We start from the raw sequence: 16945 nt of genomic DNA, 5'->3' as shown, positions 1-16945 counted from the left end.
ACCATTTTCACATTCCACCAACGACTGCTGTGTTCCAAAACTAAAGTTTAGAGAAAGGGTGCTGAAATGCCACAGCAATGCATACATATCTGAAAGGCTAGAGCGTTCAAATATTTGTGCTCAAAATCCAGTCTCACTTTAAGTGGTGTTCCAAGTATACAGAGTAAGTGAGTCACTTGATGAAATGCTCATTGCAAAGGGGCCAGGATTGTCCACTGCTGCTCCTTATGTTCCAAATTTGGTTCAGAGAATTGCACATTTGAAAAGGTAGATTTCCTCTAGGGAACGTATGCATGTCATGGCAAGTTATCTCAAGGTTGTTTTATTTTCTATACCTGCCATTTCTCAATATATGACCCACCAGCATATTTGCTCTCATGCTATATGCTTTAATATACTTGATATATTCAAATTAGACTTCTAAGATATGAGTATCGGGACAGATATGTTTGTTATTTGTATGTTTATGTTGGTATGTTTAACTATGTTTATTGTGGGCCGGAAGCAGGATATGGGATTACAATTAGCCTAGTCACACAGCTAATGAGTATCAATCCAAATGATACTGTAGGAGATTAGAGATTACAGATTAGACTCAAACCCAGTGTTACTCTCAGGTCCACAAGTCTAAACAGAGACTGTCAGTAATTCAAATGTATCAAATCTATTGAGGGCATCAGCAACGCCATCTTTATTTATTTATTTTTTCAAAATTCCCCTTTATTTCATCTTCACAAGATCTAATAAAATGACTCCGTGGCATCTCCTCAACCTCGTTGACAGCATCCATGTTGCTGTAGTCTGATTTCAAAACCAAGCACCTCCCTTTTCATTGTCAACCCATTCCACACAGCTTCCTGATTGGCAGGCCAAACAATTTGGTATAACAAGGCCTTGTCTTTTGAGGATTTCTAGATTATTATTCAAACAAAAATGACCTTATTGTTTAGTTGTTCTAGGCTACATTCTGCTAATGTGAATCATGATCCATAAACATTAATTAGTCTAAATTAAGTCTAGGTGGATATAGACGTTCCACTCTAAGTTCTAGATTTGAGTTAGACTTTTTATTTTACCAGTTCAGGTTTATCCTTCACTAGAAACTAAAATGAAGCGAGACCTGAACGCATAACAAATAGAGTGAAACCACATACAAAAGGAAGGCAGGGATGCGTCAAGCTATTTCAGTATCATGAGATAGCCAACAAACATACACACAAGCGACAGATACACTCATAATCATGTGAGTGTTAAGAAAATATAATAATATTGAATAAGAATAGGAAACTGCCATTTAAACGTATGCTATCATTTATATTGTAGGAAACGTGGCAAATGGGTGGCACATGTATTTCTCATTTATACTTGTATAGATCACATAATGGAATTATATTTATATATAATGATGTCATAAAGCCTCAACCATGCATGTCACGAATGCTGATATAACTGGTAGAACATTTGTTTTGCCTACGTACACCACAAGTTATGCCAGTAATAAGAATGTTCCATAGTTGACTGTGTTTGTAACCACATAAGCATGTTCCGTAGTTGACTGTTCTTGTAACCATAACCCAGAAACTGACACACTATGTGAGCGAGGTGTGCTGTATCAGGGATAAGAGTGCATTTTAAGTGATGTGTAATGGTAATTTGATTACTTTACTTTGACTTCAGTCCTTTCATTATTGCTAACTTGAGCTAGCATGGCCGCTTTGTTCAGTGAAGATCACAATCCCAGCCAGGTTGATCTTATCTGGTTTGGCGAGGACTCAGTATATCACTAGTCAATGTTGTTTATTAGGTAGAAGCAAAGTGGACAACAAACAGACTTTTATCTTTCGGAAAGTAGAATTTTGTTTTGATATTGAGTTGATAATGTGTCATCATGTTGTTGATATAGCTACATAATTAGCAATATAAATATAATAGTAAAGGAGCAAAAATAGATTTCTTCTAGAAAACTAACATTGCCATTTGATTATCAGCCTATTGTCAAGTTGTATGTGTGTGTTACAATATCATTCTTTCAAGTTCTCTCTCTATGATTTAATACTTTACTTTCGAATGCCACTGGATCGTTGAAATCTTTTGTGTGTTAAGGAATTGATTTGATTAATCATACGGTGATATTTGTGATTTTAAAAAGATTACAACTGAATGTCAATGTTTCAAATGAATTTATGTTTTAAAAATGCACACAATCAATGGCAATACCGATGGCTTATAGGTGGCTGTAACATGTTGGACATGTTGCAACGTGGACATGTTGCAACACAGTTCAGTTGTGCCACATACAGTGGTGGACATTCACTCTTTATTTTACCTTCACATCTACTGCTGCCATCCTACTCTCATAAAAAACACATAGAATTCAAGCTGGATATTGAAAAGCATGCAGTTCAAATCACATCCATCCCCAACAAGAGTGGAAACATTAATCAATTAGGTTGGCCCTTTTAAGATATGAGAGAGTTGTGAAGTCAGGCAGCTTGCAAATGAAAATGCTGCAGTCTTCTGAATCCAGTCAAAGGCCATCTCTCTTTCTCTCCCTCTCTCTCTCTCTCCCCTCAATCTCTTATTCTACCTCCTTTTCCTCAATCATTCTATCCACCCATCCCCCCTCTTTTCATTGCATCTGTGCAACACAGGAAGATGAAACAGGGATCACTGGTTGTGTGATGCCTATATGCAGCAGGCAGAGAGCAGCACGGACGTATGAGGTTGGAGCAAAAAAAAAAAAAATCTTTCCCAACAGGGCTTTCAATTTTCAGAGCCCTAAAACGCCCAGCGTTTTCTAGAGTTGACAGTGCCGTTTTTTTTTTTTTCAGCTCGAGCTGTGGAGATGAAAGTGAAATGTAAAATGGCAGAACGCCTGATGATAACCAAACTGCTGATCTAAGTCATTTCACTGGCTCAGAGTCAATTCTTTTGTTGAGGGAAAATTCTACACTTCAGCAAGTGAAGTGCACTCATTTGATTTTAAATGTCACACTTATTACGCGTAAGCAAGCTTGGCTGCATTTATTATTCATAATCTAAATAGCTAGCATCTCAGTTTGTAGACTTGATTGAGAGTGGGGTGTGCAGACAAAGTAATCAACCTGCTCAGTCCACTTCATAACACATACAGAAGGGTATGGCGCAACATTTATGATGGATTCTGTATTCACAGTAGAAAATGTATACAGGTTTTAACATGACACAATCCAAACAACCAACCAACCAACCAGAGAGCAAGAAGCAGAAGTATGCACCCGTAGGCACACACCACCATGACAGAGGCAATGTTAAAGAGCCCCAAAATGATGCAAATGGCTCTGTGTCACTCTTCAGGTTCAGCACAATGCACACAATTGTTTTCATAGGCATCTGGAAAGCACTGAATAATGCACATTTTGCATGTTTTTTTTTTTTTTTTTTAAATACACAACATGATCCGACACAAGGCCTTGTAGTTTAAGATATTCACTGAACCCAAGAATTGTTTACATTCTCTACGTAGCCTTTCTGGTGGTGTCGAGCACATGTTCAGAATCTGCTCTGCGAATGTTGGGCTTCCTGAATGGTACAGCTCTTTCAATCAACATTTTTCCGCAGGAAACAGACAAAGCTCTCTTATGACTAAGGGTCAGTAGATGTTCTGGAGTGAGCTCAATACATTCCAATACTGACACGCTTACATGTATTTCTACACTTTTACTACTAGGCTACTGTTTTTCAGCAGACTGTTTAAATCAAAAAGTGGACACTTGAAAATGACCCTTTCTTCACAAGACCAAATTGCCAAGTTTCCCTCAATAAGAATATGAATATAATTAGTTCTCTGGCTGACTCCCAACCCGTATACTACAACAGAGGAGCTGTAATCCCAACTATTAATCAGCCTGCCTAGATCCATTTCAAAATGTTAGCTTCAGCTCTCCGCCCACACACAAACAGCACACACATAGCACCTCAGAGATTAGGTGTTGAAGAAGGAGAGTAAGACTAGTCCGGAGTAAGAGAAGGAGAGAGAGGAAAGAAGAAAAAAAGACAGGTCTCTGCAAGACTTACAGTGACCCTCTTCTTTACCTTCATTGGTTCCAGCTGCATGCTGGCTTGTGAGATGACAGAGGGAGAGAGACAGAGACAGAGAGAGAGAGTGGGAGAGAGAGAGAGAGACAGAGAGAGAGTGGGAGAGGGAGTTTCAATTTATATCAAGGGTTTCTACACATCATCTGTGTTATCTGCCATACTTTTCCCAAACACGTTTTATTAAATGTGTTTCAGAAAACATTGTGACTTAAATAAGAACACTGGCGTAACCTAGGCTACTAACATAAAAACAAGACCTCTTTGTTCATACAAAGCCAGCAAACTTAAATGCCGACTGCTTTCTCACATGCTGTAGTAGTCAGTGATGAAGTCTCAACTTGACAGGTTCACTTCCAATAGCCCTGGAGTGCTCTACTGTCCTGATTATCCTGACAGGACATAATACTTGTGTAATCTCCTTTTATTTTTGTGTATGTTGGAAAAATACTTGGCTTATAATTGCAACGTTAAGCCTAAGCCTTACATAGCTTTTCGAGTCATGATAAAATATTTATGCTCAATATAAAGGTGTTCCGTTATCTAGGCCTATCTTTAAAAACACATAACACGTGTCTCTAAAATACCAAGCAGATAGGAGTTAAACAATGATTGTTATGTTATTTTTATTGCTGGGAAGTCTTTTAAGGTTATAATTTGACATCCATTGTTTTTTACAGAGACCACGGAACTGGGACTGCATTTGTTCTACTAAATGCTCAAGTGGTAAGTAATTAAGGTTGAATGAAGTTGTAATTAGTTTCTATTCGTTGTTGGGTAGTGGTCCATTGATTGCTCGTAAATACAAACTAATCTTTAGAATTCACACAGACAGTTCACACAGTCCCCCCCCCCCCCCTAATTTTTTTCCTTTTTTTTTGTTTAACACTGAAGGATGCTGGGATGGGAGGCACTACACATTCCATTCCCATGATGCTATAGCATCTCTGTGCCTGTTAACCCCCTGTGCACACACATCCATCCCCATCACACATGGCAGTGTGCACAGACATACCCACCTGCAACACCACACACACACACATACACACACACACACACACACACACACACACACACTGAGACATGGGCTCTGTAAGCTGTTGCTGAATCTGCTCTGTAGGCCCGCTGAGTGCTCCATCTGTGACTTTTATTAAACAAGTCCCCACCCAAGGCCAAGGCTCAGGCTCAGCCCAACAACAAGAGCCCACGCAGACTGCCATGCAGCCTCACACACACAGGGTAATGAGCTGACTGACACACCAGCAGTCCTGCGGAGAATACAAGGGTCCTACTGCGATGACAATGACAACTCACTCACACACAGGGAGAGAGGGAGAGGCATGGAAACATGCTTGCACATGCGCACCTCAGACTTGTCGACATGTGCACATAAAGACACATTGTTAGCATGCATGCATACACACAAACATGATCTCGCTCTCTTGCTTTATCACACACACACACACACACACACACACACACACACACACACACACACACACACACACACATACACAACACACACACACACACACACACACACACACACATACACACAAACAAAACAGTTGGCTTGCCAATTTCCTTTTTGAAGAACTCAGCTCTAAAGAACTGCAGCGATTTGAATGCTGAATGCTGCTTTTTCATTTTGCATTGCCCACCCCCTCTCTTCTGCAGCTCATGGTTGGCCCGCACTGACAGTGTGTGATTGCTATTGTCTCCCTGGCAGAGATGGTTTAAATTAGTAGTCAATTCTGGGCAACATGACCCTCTGAGGGTAATGACAGCAGTGTGTATGCACTGTGACACAGTCCAAACGTGCGTTCTGATGCAGTCTATCCCTCCCAGTGCCTTGTGTGAAGTGCTTTTAGTGTGAAGTGTGAAGTGTATTCATTTCCTCTAATGTGAAATTATGTATCTCTTTAGTGCTCTACCAGTGCCAAAGAAAAATAATTACAGTTTATTGTATGTCACTATTATTTTCCTCTTCTTTGGTGATAGTATGCGTAATATCCCAGAGTAGGCCTATCCAGGACGCTTCAGGGCTATTTTTGTGGAGACTGGGATGCAAATGTTTTAGAGGTAGGCTATCCATTTCTTTCCACCATAAAGATAAAAGCTACATCTTGTATAGCCATGGGGAATTATTTGCCTTCTTTTGGCCCTTTGTCAACCCTCAGTCAGCTCATTCCACTGAGCTCCAGTTGATATCATACCTAAACAATATACCTATGAAGGTCAAGCATATTGAAACGCAGCTGATAATAATAAAAAAGAAAAAAACTAGACCCTGAGAGTGAAATTCACTCTGTGGGTAAACATACTTTTTCATTTACACCATTTTGACTAACACCTGAACCCAACCTTTATATTAGATGTGCACCGAGATCTGTTCTGCCCATTTGAGCTTCAGGAACTCGACCTCAGCATTGGTGGGGCGATTGTCAATCCAACTTGAGAGCCTCTCCTCCTCCCCCCATCTCCCTCCTGACTCCATAACTGTTCCCTTTCCCATCGGCAGAGGTCGCTTGGCATCTGGTATGAAGGGAACAACTCGAACTCCAAATCGAAATGAACGCATGGGTACACACTCCCACATGACAAAGCAGATAGGGAAAGCCATTGAGTGCGCTACGGGAAAATAGACAAACACTAACGCTAACTTAAACAGTTTTACGCGGAGCCATAATTGACAGATTATATTCTCTGTCGATGCTTAAGAGTTTGACTCGTAACAGTTTTCCGGCAAACTAGAAGCAAAACCTGATATTTTTCAAAGTGAACTTGCATGCTTTACCTCGTTAAGTTAATATATAGTAAAAAAAATTGACCGGGCATCACTGCTGGTTCGAGCTTGGTGCTGATATAAAGACTGCGAACGGATGTGAGGAAGGAGTGCTTGGAAGAGACTCAACCCCCTTTTTCTTTCAATTCCTCTGTTTCTTTTTGTTTGGTTTAACAATAGAGCGGGAGAGAGAGACAGCGAGAGCGAGAGAGAGAGTGAGAGAGAGAGAGAGAGATAGAGAGAGAGAGAGGACTCACAGACGCTGAACCTGTTTTCATGCCGTCAGTCTTGCGGACTCTGAGATGGACGTGAGATTTTATCCTACACCTCCTTCAAGCGTTGGCTCATGTACATTACCTACTGACTCCAGTCTCAGCTCTTTGGACTATTACCACTGCAACAAGGTAATAACTCATTTAGTATGCATTAATGTTTTCTTAAGTTATTGTTGGAGCGCAGTCAGTACTGAACGCTACAGCCTGGCGTTTACATGCATCGTATCCTAAACGCCTGGGCTAAACATTGTAATCCAACTGTATTGTCACTTTTAGTTCTCTGTATTGAAGTATTTGCCAGGCTCCCGCTTGAAATCTTTTTGTTATGTAGCTTCTCTTGTCGAGTAGGCTAGAACATTACCTACTTGGCGTATGATGAAAATACCCCAAAGTAAGTTGCCGCTCTCCAAAATTCGGGATTGGTAGCCTACATGTCCACTTGCTCTCTAGCTACTCTTGGATAGTTGGTACCACCCCTGAGCCTAAAACTAGTGCCCAAATCCCACGTCGTACCTGTGTGAAAATATCGGTAGATGTAGCTTTCCTGACGAGAAGATGGAGCGCCCTTTGCCATCAATTCTGCGAATGTATGAGCGGGATTCAAATACTGACGTAATACTTCGGTTTTTGGATACATTTTCTGTCAACGCTGGAAATACAAATCCACGCTTGGTTTTTGTATGTATATTTCGTTTTGATACATTTACAGAGGCTGAGCGCTCTGAAGCGCTTCTTTCGTGTTATTTAGGTTACGATGTAGCTGTTCTCAGTGACACTCTCCACGTGTTAACTTCACAAACTAGTAGGCTAATTAATCGGCTGTTACTTTGTCATAAGCTGAAGATCACTGTAATATTAAACTATTGGGTTAATTGTGTAGCCATTTCGTTTGCCAGTTCTATATTTGTGATGCTTGTGGTGTCGCGCAGGTACGCATTTACATAGCTTATGCTACTGATACAAATGTATAGCCTTCACAAATAGCCTATAGAAGTGATGAGTAGGACCAAGCATTGCCATGAAGAAATAGAATAGCATGCTACTATTCCAAACCTAATAAAACCCTGCGATGAATCTATTCTAAGTTATCTCACTGCAGTCTCGGGCTACATGTATTGAACTTGAAATGACTAGTATTCCGTAAGCTGCCGCCTTGGGGAGATCTGTGCAACAGACATGATGCATTAAAATGAATTTTAAGTGTATTAAATGAAAACAGATATATGTGCTTTAAATGAACATTGCCGAGGGCATAATAGCTTCGCAGAGGCGCACACAGTTGCATGAGCTTTTGCCACTGACTTCAATATGTTATGAACTTCATTCCTTACTTTAAAAGCCGTAAACTGACATAGTGCTGTAATTCTATGTGCGGTCTCTTTTCTAGACCATCTAATTTTCCCATTTTGCCATCAGAAGGCCTAATGTGTGTTTATATGTTCACGTATCAAATTCCCCATTCACTATGTCTGGATTTACATGAGTTCACAGAAGAAATTTGAACCCCGACTGTTTGGGAGATTTTAATACCATAGGGATAAATAGTAAAGGGTATCTGCACCTGTCGCTAGAGCAGTTTGCATACAGAGGGGGTTAGACAAACTGAACGTACAAAATTTTCGCTAACATGAAGCTGTTGAGAACAACCATAGGACATGTCAGTCAGCCTATATGGATGCGTCAAAGTCGCGCATTTCGTATATGCTCTATGCAGTATAAATTCTTACTTTGCGCATTCTTCAGAGGTAAACATTGTACCTAATGTTTGTGGAACATTTCTTACATACTTTGACAAGTTTATCATTCAGTATTTTCTCAGTGTAGAATTCCTCAAACTCCAGAGCTCAGCCTTTAGATTTTTTTCTTACAACACATTTTAATAGGCAAGGACTAAAATATGCCAAAGCAAAATTAATAGTACAGTTTGTAGTCCCACTGCTTGCTATATCAGACAGTATGCTTTGAAATAACATTCTAAGGTATTTCCAATTTGCATGTGATATTCTCTGGGGACCAATCAACTGTGGCAATTAATGAGTTTCACGCTACATTGATTAATGTCTTCCAGTCCTTCAGTTCCTATTTTTATCAGATAGGCCTATATATATGCCTGAATTGCAGTTTGATCGTGTGCTATTTCCAGTGTTGTCTTGTTCTCTCATCAAGTATTTAAGAGCTAAACTAAAGCTCCCACTGGATGTACTGATTTCTGATTCCTTCACTGCACATGGGAAAGATAAATGTTAGAGGGAAGGAGTGTAAAAAAGTAAACAGTAATAGCAGCATTTTCATATGCTCATTTCATGTAAGGTAAATTATCTGTATGAGTTGGTGGAACTTAATAGAATGCCGTGAAGGGCCCTACAGGCTTTCTAGGCCTTTGGGATTATGGATAATAGAACATTTAAAACATCTATAAACATTTAGAATTCTCAGTAGAGTTTACCTTCACCTCTGGTACTGAAAACCTCACATCTGTACAAACTTCTGAACATGTTGAATTTTACTATGTTTTCTTAATGTTTACACACCATGCAATATAAAGATTACAAAATAAACAATTTTGTTATTTAATAAGGAACTTGATTTTTCAAACATTATAAGTCTTGGTTGCATTTCAAGTTTTTGTTCATGAACCATCCTCTATTTAGTTGAATGCATTAGATACTAATTGAGTTCAGCTAGTGCTACATACAGATTGATTATATAGTATAGCCTATATGTAAATGCTAAGCATAACCAACTAAGGAATGACAAATAGCATGAAATAGTCTGATGTAGTCTAATGTAGGTTAAAATATAAAATGATACCATATGCTAGTTGATTGAATGCAACAGATATATAAAAAAAAAGTCTGAGGAGAATTAGTTGTGGGAGATTCATTTGTAAGTGCTGCAAAAAGACAAGCAAGATCATCATTCACGTTTATTATTCACTGTTAAACAAGTATGAGTGTGGTTAAGACATGTGTGAATGTGTTTATGTCTAGCATTATTTTAATCATTTGCACCATCATGTACAGTACCATGAGATGGACCGGATGTAGCCATGGAAAGTAGGCCATCCATTATGAGCTGTCTTTACTTCCTGAGCTAACTCGCTAACATGCTAGCATCTACATTCCCGGCAGTTTAGAAAAAAAGTTTAGGTAAAAGTGGTGGCTCTGAGAAGCACGTACTACACAGGAAGTGTCTTACAGCTAGTTAGCTTCTGAAGATTCCAATCAGTTGGGTACTGCAACTCTTGTTTGTTTCTGTTCTGAACCCCAACGGTACGCAACAGTCATTGTTCCACATGAAGATTACATGACCTATCCACCCCATAGACCTGTGGCGCTTAGAATGAATTAATGCACAGTTTCCATGGCAACACAATGTATTCCGCCGAGTATGGCGCCCATTTAGGATTGTGTATGTTAGGATGTATCTCCATTGAAGGGATTTCTCAGGCAGTGGTGTACTCTGAGAGTACCTTTTTAGTTTCCTTTCAACTGTAAGAGTGAAATGTTAGTTATTATCAAGCACACTGCTAGAATGAGGCCCTGTAAAAGGTTTACGATGTTAGACCATAAAACCCATGGTAGATAAAACTCCTCAGTTTCACTCTCCTTCATATGATAATAGCAGCGAGCTGGAGTTGCAATTGACTTATGAGTCATGTAGACTTTTAGCAGAGATTTCTCCCTAATCTCTCTTTATTTTTGTCTCTCTTTCTTTCTTTATCTCTCTCTCTCGCTTTCCCTCTGTCGTTCTCCCAATCTCCCTCCTTTCAATCTCTTTCTTTTCCTCTGATGAGTGGGCGTATTGTTTGTTCAGCATACGCTCTGTGCCTGCCTTTACTAAAGGCCACTTCTTCATAAATGCATGTTTCACCAAGAGACTGTTTGTTGAATGTATTATGACTTATGTGTCGCCCGAGGCTACTTCACTTTGTTTAAAAAATGGTTTGGTCAGATAGTTGGATAGGTTTCTACTTTTTGCCCTCCTGTGTGCTGTCATTACAGAGTGTATCATCATGCATTACCGTGACTATCCAGAATGTACAGCTGACAAATATTCCTATCCACACTACTGTATGTTCAAATAATAATAATATCTGTCTATCTAATGACAAATGCAAAGTAGGCTAAGTTCACTTTTCATGCATCACTGAAATTAGAGCAACACCCGCAGTGTGACCTCAATTATACGACACGTAACTTAATCACATTGTTGACCAAACTAATGTATATGTAAGACCACACTGTATCCTTGTATTGTTCATAGACATATTGCAACGGATGTTAGTACCATGTTGCCTGTTTTAGGCTCCAAGTAAATACTTAGACTAAGTCAAATCAGTCTAAGTGTAGGTGGCATACTACCAGATGTCAGGGGCTTTTTTCTTTAAATAATTTCTTATAACAGCCCTGATTCATTTGTGGATGTTTATAAGATCTGTCAAGACTGCTCGTCATATCGAGCCTCTAATGTAAAATTCAGACCTGTCTCTTTTAGGTCTTAGACTGGGCTTTAAATGAACTAAAAATAACCCCAAGGCCTTGCAATTACTGGAAATGGGCCGTAGCACAGCACATCTCACTGTGCAAATGTCTTTTTACTTTTAAAAAAAGATCAATACGCCACACTATGGTGCTGCAGTTTTTTTTGTTTTACGTATAAGTATTCATTCATTTACATCACAATTCAGCTGATCTGTTGCATATTTATTTAACTCCTTGTTTAATCAGCAGGAGTCCCATCTATAAATCTTAATCTTTTTCCATCTCATTCTCGCTTTCTTCATGTCCGCGCATGTGTGTGTGCCTGTGTGTGCTTGTGTGTGTGTGTGTGTGTGTGTGTGTGTGTGTGTGTGTGTGTGTATGTGTGTCTGTGATGTATTTGAACTGGTAATACACCCTGAGGCAAAATCTATGGAGCAAGTGATTCGATGGGAATAAGCCTCAGGTGTACAATTGTAAGTCTGATTTAACAGTAACATCATGAACAGTCCCTCCGCCTACAGACACACACACACACACACACACACACACACACACACACACCAGGAATGGAGAACCCTATATACAGATTTTAATCTGTTGTCCTATTTACGGATCCTATATAATCATTACCCGAACATCAGGAGGGTTTCGTCTTTTGCTGTTAGTTCTTTGTAGTCCAGTAGGCAGTTTCCATCCATGCTCGTGTGTTCACCCCCTTGTTTCATTGCATTTCATTGTACAATTTATTTTTTCCCCTCCCCCGTGCACACCATGGCCCTAATAGAGATATGAAATGAATTGTAAGCCCAGCAGTCCTGACTGTGTTGGGAACACAGAGAAGTTAATTAAGTGGAAATAACCAGTCTTAGGTTGACAGAGTGCACTTGGACTCCTCTTTGGCCATTCATTTATTTTGCTGACTGGGGAATCCACCCAGGCAGTGCTATTCTCACTGGGAAAAGTGTTAACCCATGCATATCATAAAGCAAGGAATGCATCACACAGAAAGGGGGGGGGCAGAGGGGGGGGGGGGGGGCAAAAGTTATATGCATTTTGCTATTTGCTAGTTTTTCCAAGTTGCCAACTGGATTTTAAGATGGTTAGGTAAACATGTTTTGAAAAATGTATTAAAATGTTATTGCGATCGCAAAATGCTGCTTGCCATCTTAGATAGATATGGTATATATGTCCAATTGTCAGGCCAGTGCTGCCAGCTCTATGCATTTATCATTGGTGCCTACTAAAGCTTTCCCTACACTACAGATCAATTATGATTACTGCTCTGCATAACCTCTGAGTATATAGGTCATGGAGGACTTTAAATACACTGAGTGTATTCACCAGTCTAATCTTCTCTTGCTAGCATTTGAAAAGCAATTCTAATACTTGTGGTCTGTGCCATATAGAATTTAATAGGTACAAAGCCTTTGCCAAAGTACATATGGTTTACCAACTGAGAATGTGGCCAGAAATGTTTTCTAGTGACTGAGATTCTTTTATCTGAGTATCTTCCACAACCAGAGACCTTTGCAAGTTTGAATGAGCTGACTGTCTTTAGATGTTATCTTGGCTCACATGGTCTGAAACATCCTGAACGCAGTGTTCGGATGAAGAAATGTATTATGTAAAAACAACACATTTTTGGTAGGTCCACCTACAGCTCCAGTGATTGATGCTATATTTGGTCATAAGTGGAAACATGTTTTGCTTTCTCCCTTACCTCCAATATGGTTTCACTGTGATTGCAGTCTATATATCTATATATCTATCTATATATCTATCTATCTATCTATCTATCTATCTATCTATCTATATATATATATATATATATATATATATATATATATATATACTGTATATTCTTTTAATAATTTATTCTGTGACATAGTACATTCCGATTGAAAGAGGTAAGGCATTTTAATGCATTTTAACACTTTTTTTAACAACACAGAAAAAATAAAACAAACAAACAACAACAAAAAATTAACAACAAAATCACGGGCACGCTAATCCGGCGATTTGGATCTTTTGCCTGCTTTTTTGAAATTCCAAATTGGTTGTGGAGGGAGCGATTCCTAGCTGTCTGCTAATTGGGCTTGGCGTAGAGAGCACCAGAGTTGCAGTGAGTGGGCTGATCCTTTGAATGGCTCCTGGCATGATGAAGAATAGCAGGCTGATTCAGTAACGCTCGCAGTAAATAATAATGATGGTCGTCCTGTGGGAGATGGTTTGGACTTCATTAGAACGTGCTGGAGAGAAAGAGGGAGAGAGAGAGAGAGAGAGGAAGGAGAGGAGAGAGAGAGAGAAAAAAAAAAGGTTCTCTTTGTTGGATGCAGCCAAGGCCTACTGTGTAGTGATCCCTATGTCTAATAATGTTTGCTAATAGGTTTTAGGTGTTAAAATGTTGAGGCACTTTAATAGATGTTTAGCACCTGTCTCCAGTGAGGGCCTTCCTCTTCATGAAATTTTGGGGTGTTTGTGTAGCTGGAAAATCGCTCGACTGGTAACATCATTTATTACCTGTTTATTGCATAGAATCAGAAAGACATTTGGCAAGCGAATGCAAACAATGCTTTGGATCACGGTATTTCTTGAAATAAGGTACTAAAACCTGCTACCCCCTCCATGCTACTCCCTAAAGAGAGGGAGAAAGAGAAAGAAAATACTTTTAACAACGAGGAGACCTTGAAAACGTTCCGAAGCCCCAATTCAGTTTTCTGTCAGCGTTGCGCTCTTTGATCTGGATTAGTTTGCATTTGATGTGGGTCCTTTCCCCCTCTACTAGTTGTGCTACAGACATGGTGTGTCACAGTGCCCCTCAGGAAGCGGCAGGTTTTGCACTAGCACTCCCTCTTTCCGTACATGTAAGAGCACATTACTGCTCCTCATTATATGATATATATATATATATATATATATATATATATATATATATATAGATATATATATATATATATATATATATATATATACGTGTGTGTGTGTGTGTGTGTGTGTGTACAGTATGTATAACGGAGTGTGTTGTGTGTGGGTGAGGGGGGTGGTGGCCAACTTGCTTTTTTTCCCTCTGGAGTCTGCATTATTTTTCAGTCGTCTGTAATGTCAATCAGCAATGTGGAAAACCAAAATGAGCCCTGCCACCAGATGTGCTCTTGCCCAGACCGTCACTTGAAAGACAGACGTTTATTGTTTTAGTGCACTTTGTGTGGTTTAAAACCCAAAACTGCATGAAATGCTGATGGATGGCTCTCACTAAAGAAGTCAAAATAGGAATAAAAATGCTAGGTCTGTCGGGATTTAACAGTTTCCTTGCTCAGCCTTTTGCCAACACAAAGTGCAGCAAATTCATAGGAACAGATGCACACACAGAATCCTCTAATTAACATGGTATGGCAAGCAAGCACCTTCGAAAAAAAGAGAGAAGAAAGTCTGTCATTGGTGAAAGCAATATCATTCTGCATACTGTTACAAAATGGCCTCTTGTTTAACACTGAAAGGAGCAAACGCTCTTTTCTTCTTGCATTTCTCTACTGGGACTTATTTCTGGCTTGAGAAATTGTAGAGAAATGAAGAGATAGCAAAATGGGGTTCACACCTTTGCAAAATGGCTTCTCGTGCATTAGTTGGAATTGTCCTTTTGACATTAAAGCGGATGGCATATCATCCGCAGTGCACATTTTTCTTTTTTTCATTTGTGTTTGTGTTGGGTGGTTCTTCTTTCTCTTCACTGAAAGGTGTTTTCTTGTCCTCCCTGCTTTCTAATAGGGTGTATGTGGTGTACTGTGCACATGGTGCATGTTCTAGAGCTTTGAGGGTGGAATCAGAACATCTTGAATGTGTTAAACACATTGACCTCTCCGCTCAGATAGTATCGTTTATACAAACCAACAGGATGTTATTGAAATTCAACAGTACAAGTGGATGTGAGTCACTAGCTCTGTTTTCTTCCGTCACCTCAAATGCGGTTATTGATCAAGACAACGGCGATGACTTTGTACCATGCACCACTTTTCAACATTTTTGGTTCTATTATTTTTATGTCAATCAGCCATAGCGGAATCGAAGGAAATTGAATGCCATTTCCCTCGCAGTTTAGCATTTTATCGTCTCTTTATTAAGTGCAAGTGGTTGGAGTCTTCTGTGTGCACATCACCCTCACTCTGATTTCAGAACAGTATGTAATAATAAAAACAAAAATTCTGCCGAACCTATCTGCCTTGAAAGCAGATGAGCTGGTATTTAAGCATAAATAGCAAAATGCATATGCCAAGGCATTTGTGTGTGTGGGTGTGTGTGTGCATGTGTGTGTACTGAAGGTGAAAGGTCATGTTGCCCCATTGTTTTAATGTGTAGTAGCTCTACATGGTGGCATTGTTTCAAAGCCCGGGTATAAAATAACCTCTGTGATGGCTTGCCACGGACAGGAAGTGAATGTAGAGGGGAGGAAGGGAAGAAAAAAAAAAGCGAACAATTTCATGGAGGTTTGACAGGTCCTAATGTGGAAAGTCTGACACGGTCAGGGGTGGCGCTGATAGTGCATCTGTGCTGATTATCGACTTATTTAACCTGGAGCCGCTGAAAGTAGTTATTAGCTTGGCGATAAAAAAAAAAAAAAAACACTGCGAAATTGATGAGACACTTAGAGGAGGGAAAACTTTGCAAGATCATCACTGCTACTCGCCTCCAGCCCTCTCAACGTTCCTCCGTGTTGTTCGTTGACACAGTGACATCGGATCCCAACGCTAGTCAGTCCTCCTGTTCAAAAGGGCCTTTCAATTCGCCCACAGCACTGGTTTATTTAATTCACCTCTAATGCTGACTTTCTCCTGGAAGTGAAATGGTAGCACATGCCTGCTTTTTCCTCTCAGCGCAGGGCACTCCGACGTTCCCATATCACGGTGGCATTTCTTGGAAGTGGAGATGGATCCAGATTCCATAGGATCAATGTGTGGAGAAGGGATAAATAAACAGTGTGTGAGAGGGAGAAGTCTGAACAGGGGGGAAGAATGCAGCTGTGGGCTGTATTAGGAGAGTGTGTTCTGGGCTGGGCAAACACCAGCAGTTGTCTTAGCTTCCTATGGCATGTCCTGTGCAAACACACCGAGAGATGGCTGGCTCTCGGCCGAGCTGAGGCATAGCCCCAGGGCCTCGAGTACGAACTGCCTCTGGGCTCTCTCTCTCTCTCTCTCTCTCTCTCTCTCTCTCTCTCTCTGCCTCTCTCACACTCTCACTCTCTGTCTCTCCAACTCTCTCACTTGCTGAAGACCCAACCGGTAGCTGAAACTGCACACAATTGTGCACTAAAGTGCAACTTCTACAGGCCAAAC

The 16945-nt window shown here is 40.1% G+C and overlaps 1 protein-coding gene across 7 annotated transcripts in view; it reads left to right on the top strand.

Annotated features, from left to right (window-relative positions):
- Positions 1–6698: 6698 nt before the first annotated feature.
- The window catches only part of tox2 (TOX high mobility group box family member 2), a 97922-nt gene continuing 87675 nt past the window's right edge, over positions 6699–16945 (top strand). For 3 of the 7 annotated variants that reach the window (XM_076267387.1, XM_076267386.1, XM_076267385.1), the window contains exon 1: positions 6700–7263. In XM_076267387.1, coding sequence (XP_076123502.1) covers positions 7162–7263 — 102 coding nt within the window. In that variant the 5' untranslated portion in view covers positions 6700–7161. Of the gene's footprint in view, positions 7264–16945 lie in introns of all 7 variants that reach the window. The other 4 variants (XM_076267389.1, XM_076267388.1, XM_076267384.1 and 1 more) reach the window with 3 other exon arrangements.

The sequence above is a fragment of the Alosa pseudoharengus genome, unplaced genomic scaffold (assembly GCF_046254945.1).
Source record: "Alosa pseudoharengus isolate Yale_2024_CS ecotype anadromous, Long Island Sound unplaced genomic scaffold, YU_APseudo_1.1 YU_APseudo_1.1_scf_5, whole genome shotgun sequence".
Lineage (NCBI taxonomy): Eukaryota > Metazoa > Chordata > Actinopteri > Clupeiformes > Clupeidae > Alosa > Alosa pseudoharengus.
The sequence above is the reverse complement of the archived record's forward strand: the minus strand, read 5'-3'. Positions and strand labels throughout refer to the sequence as shown.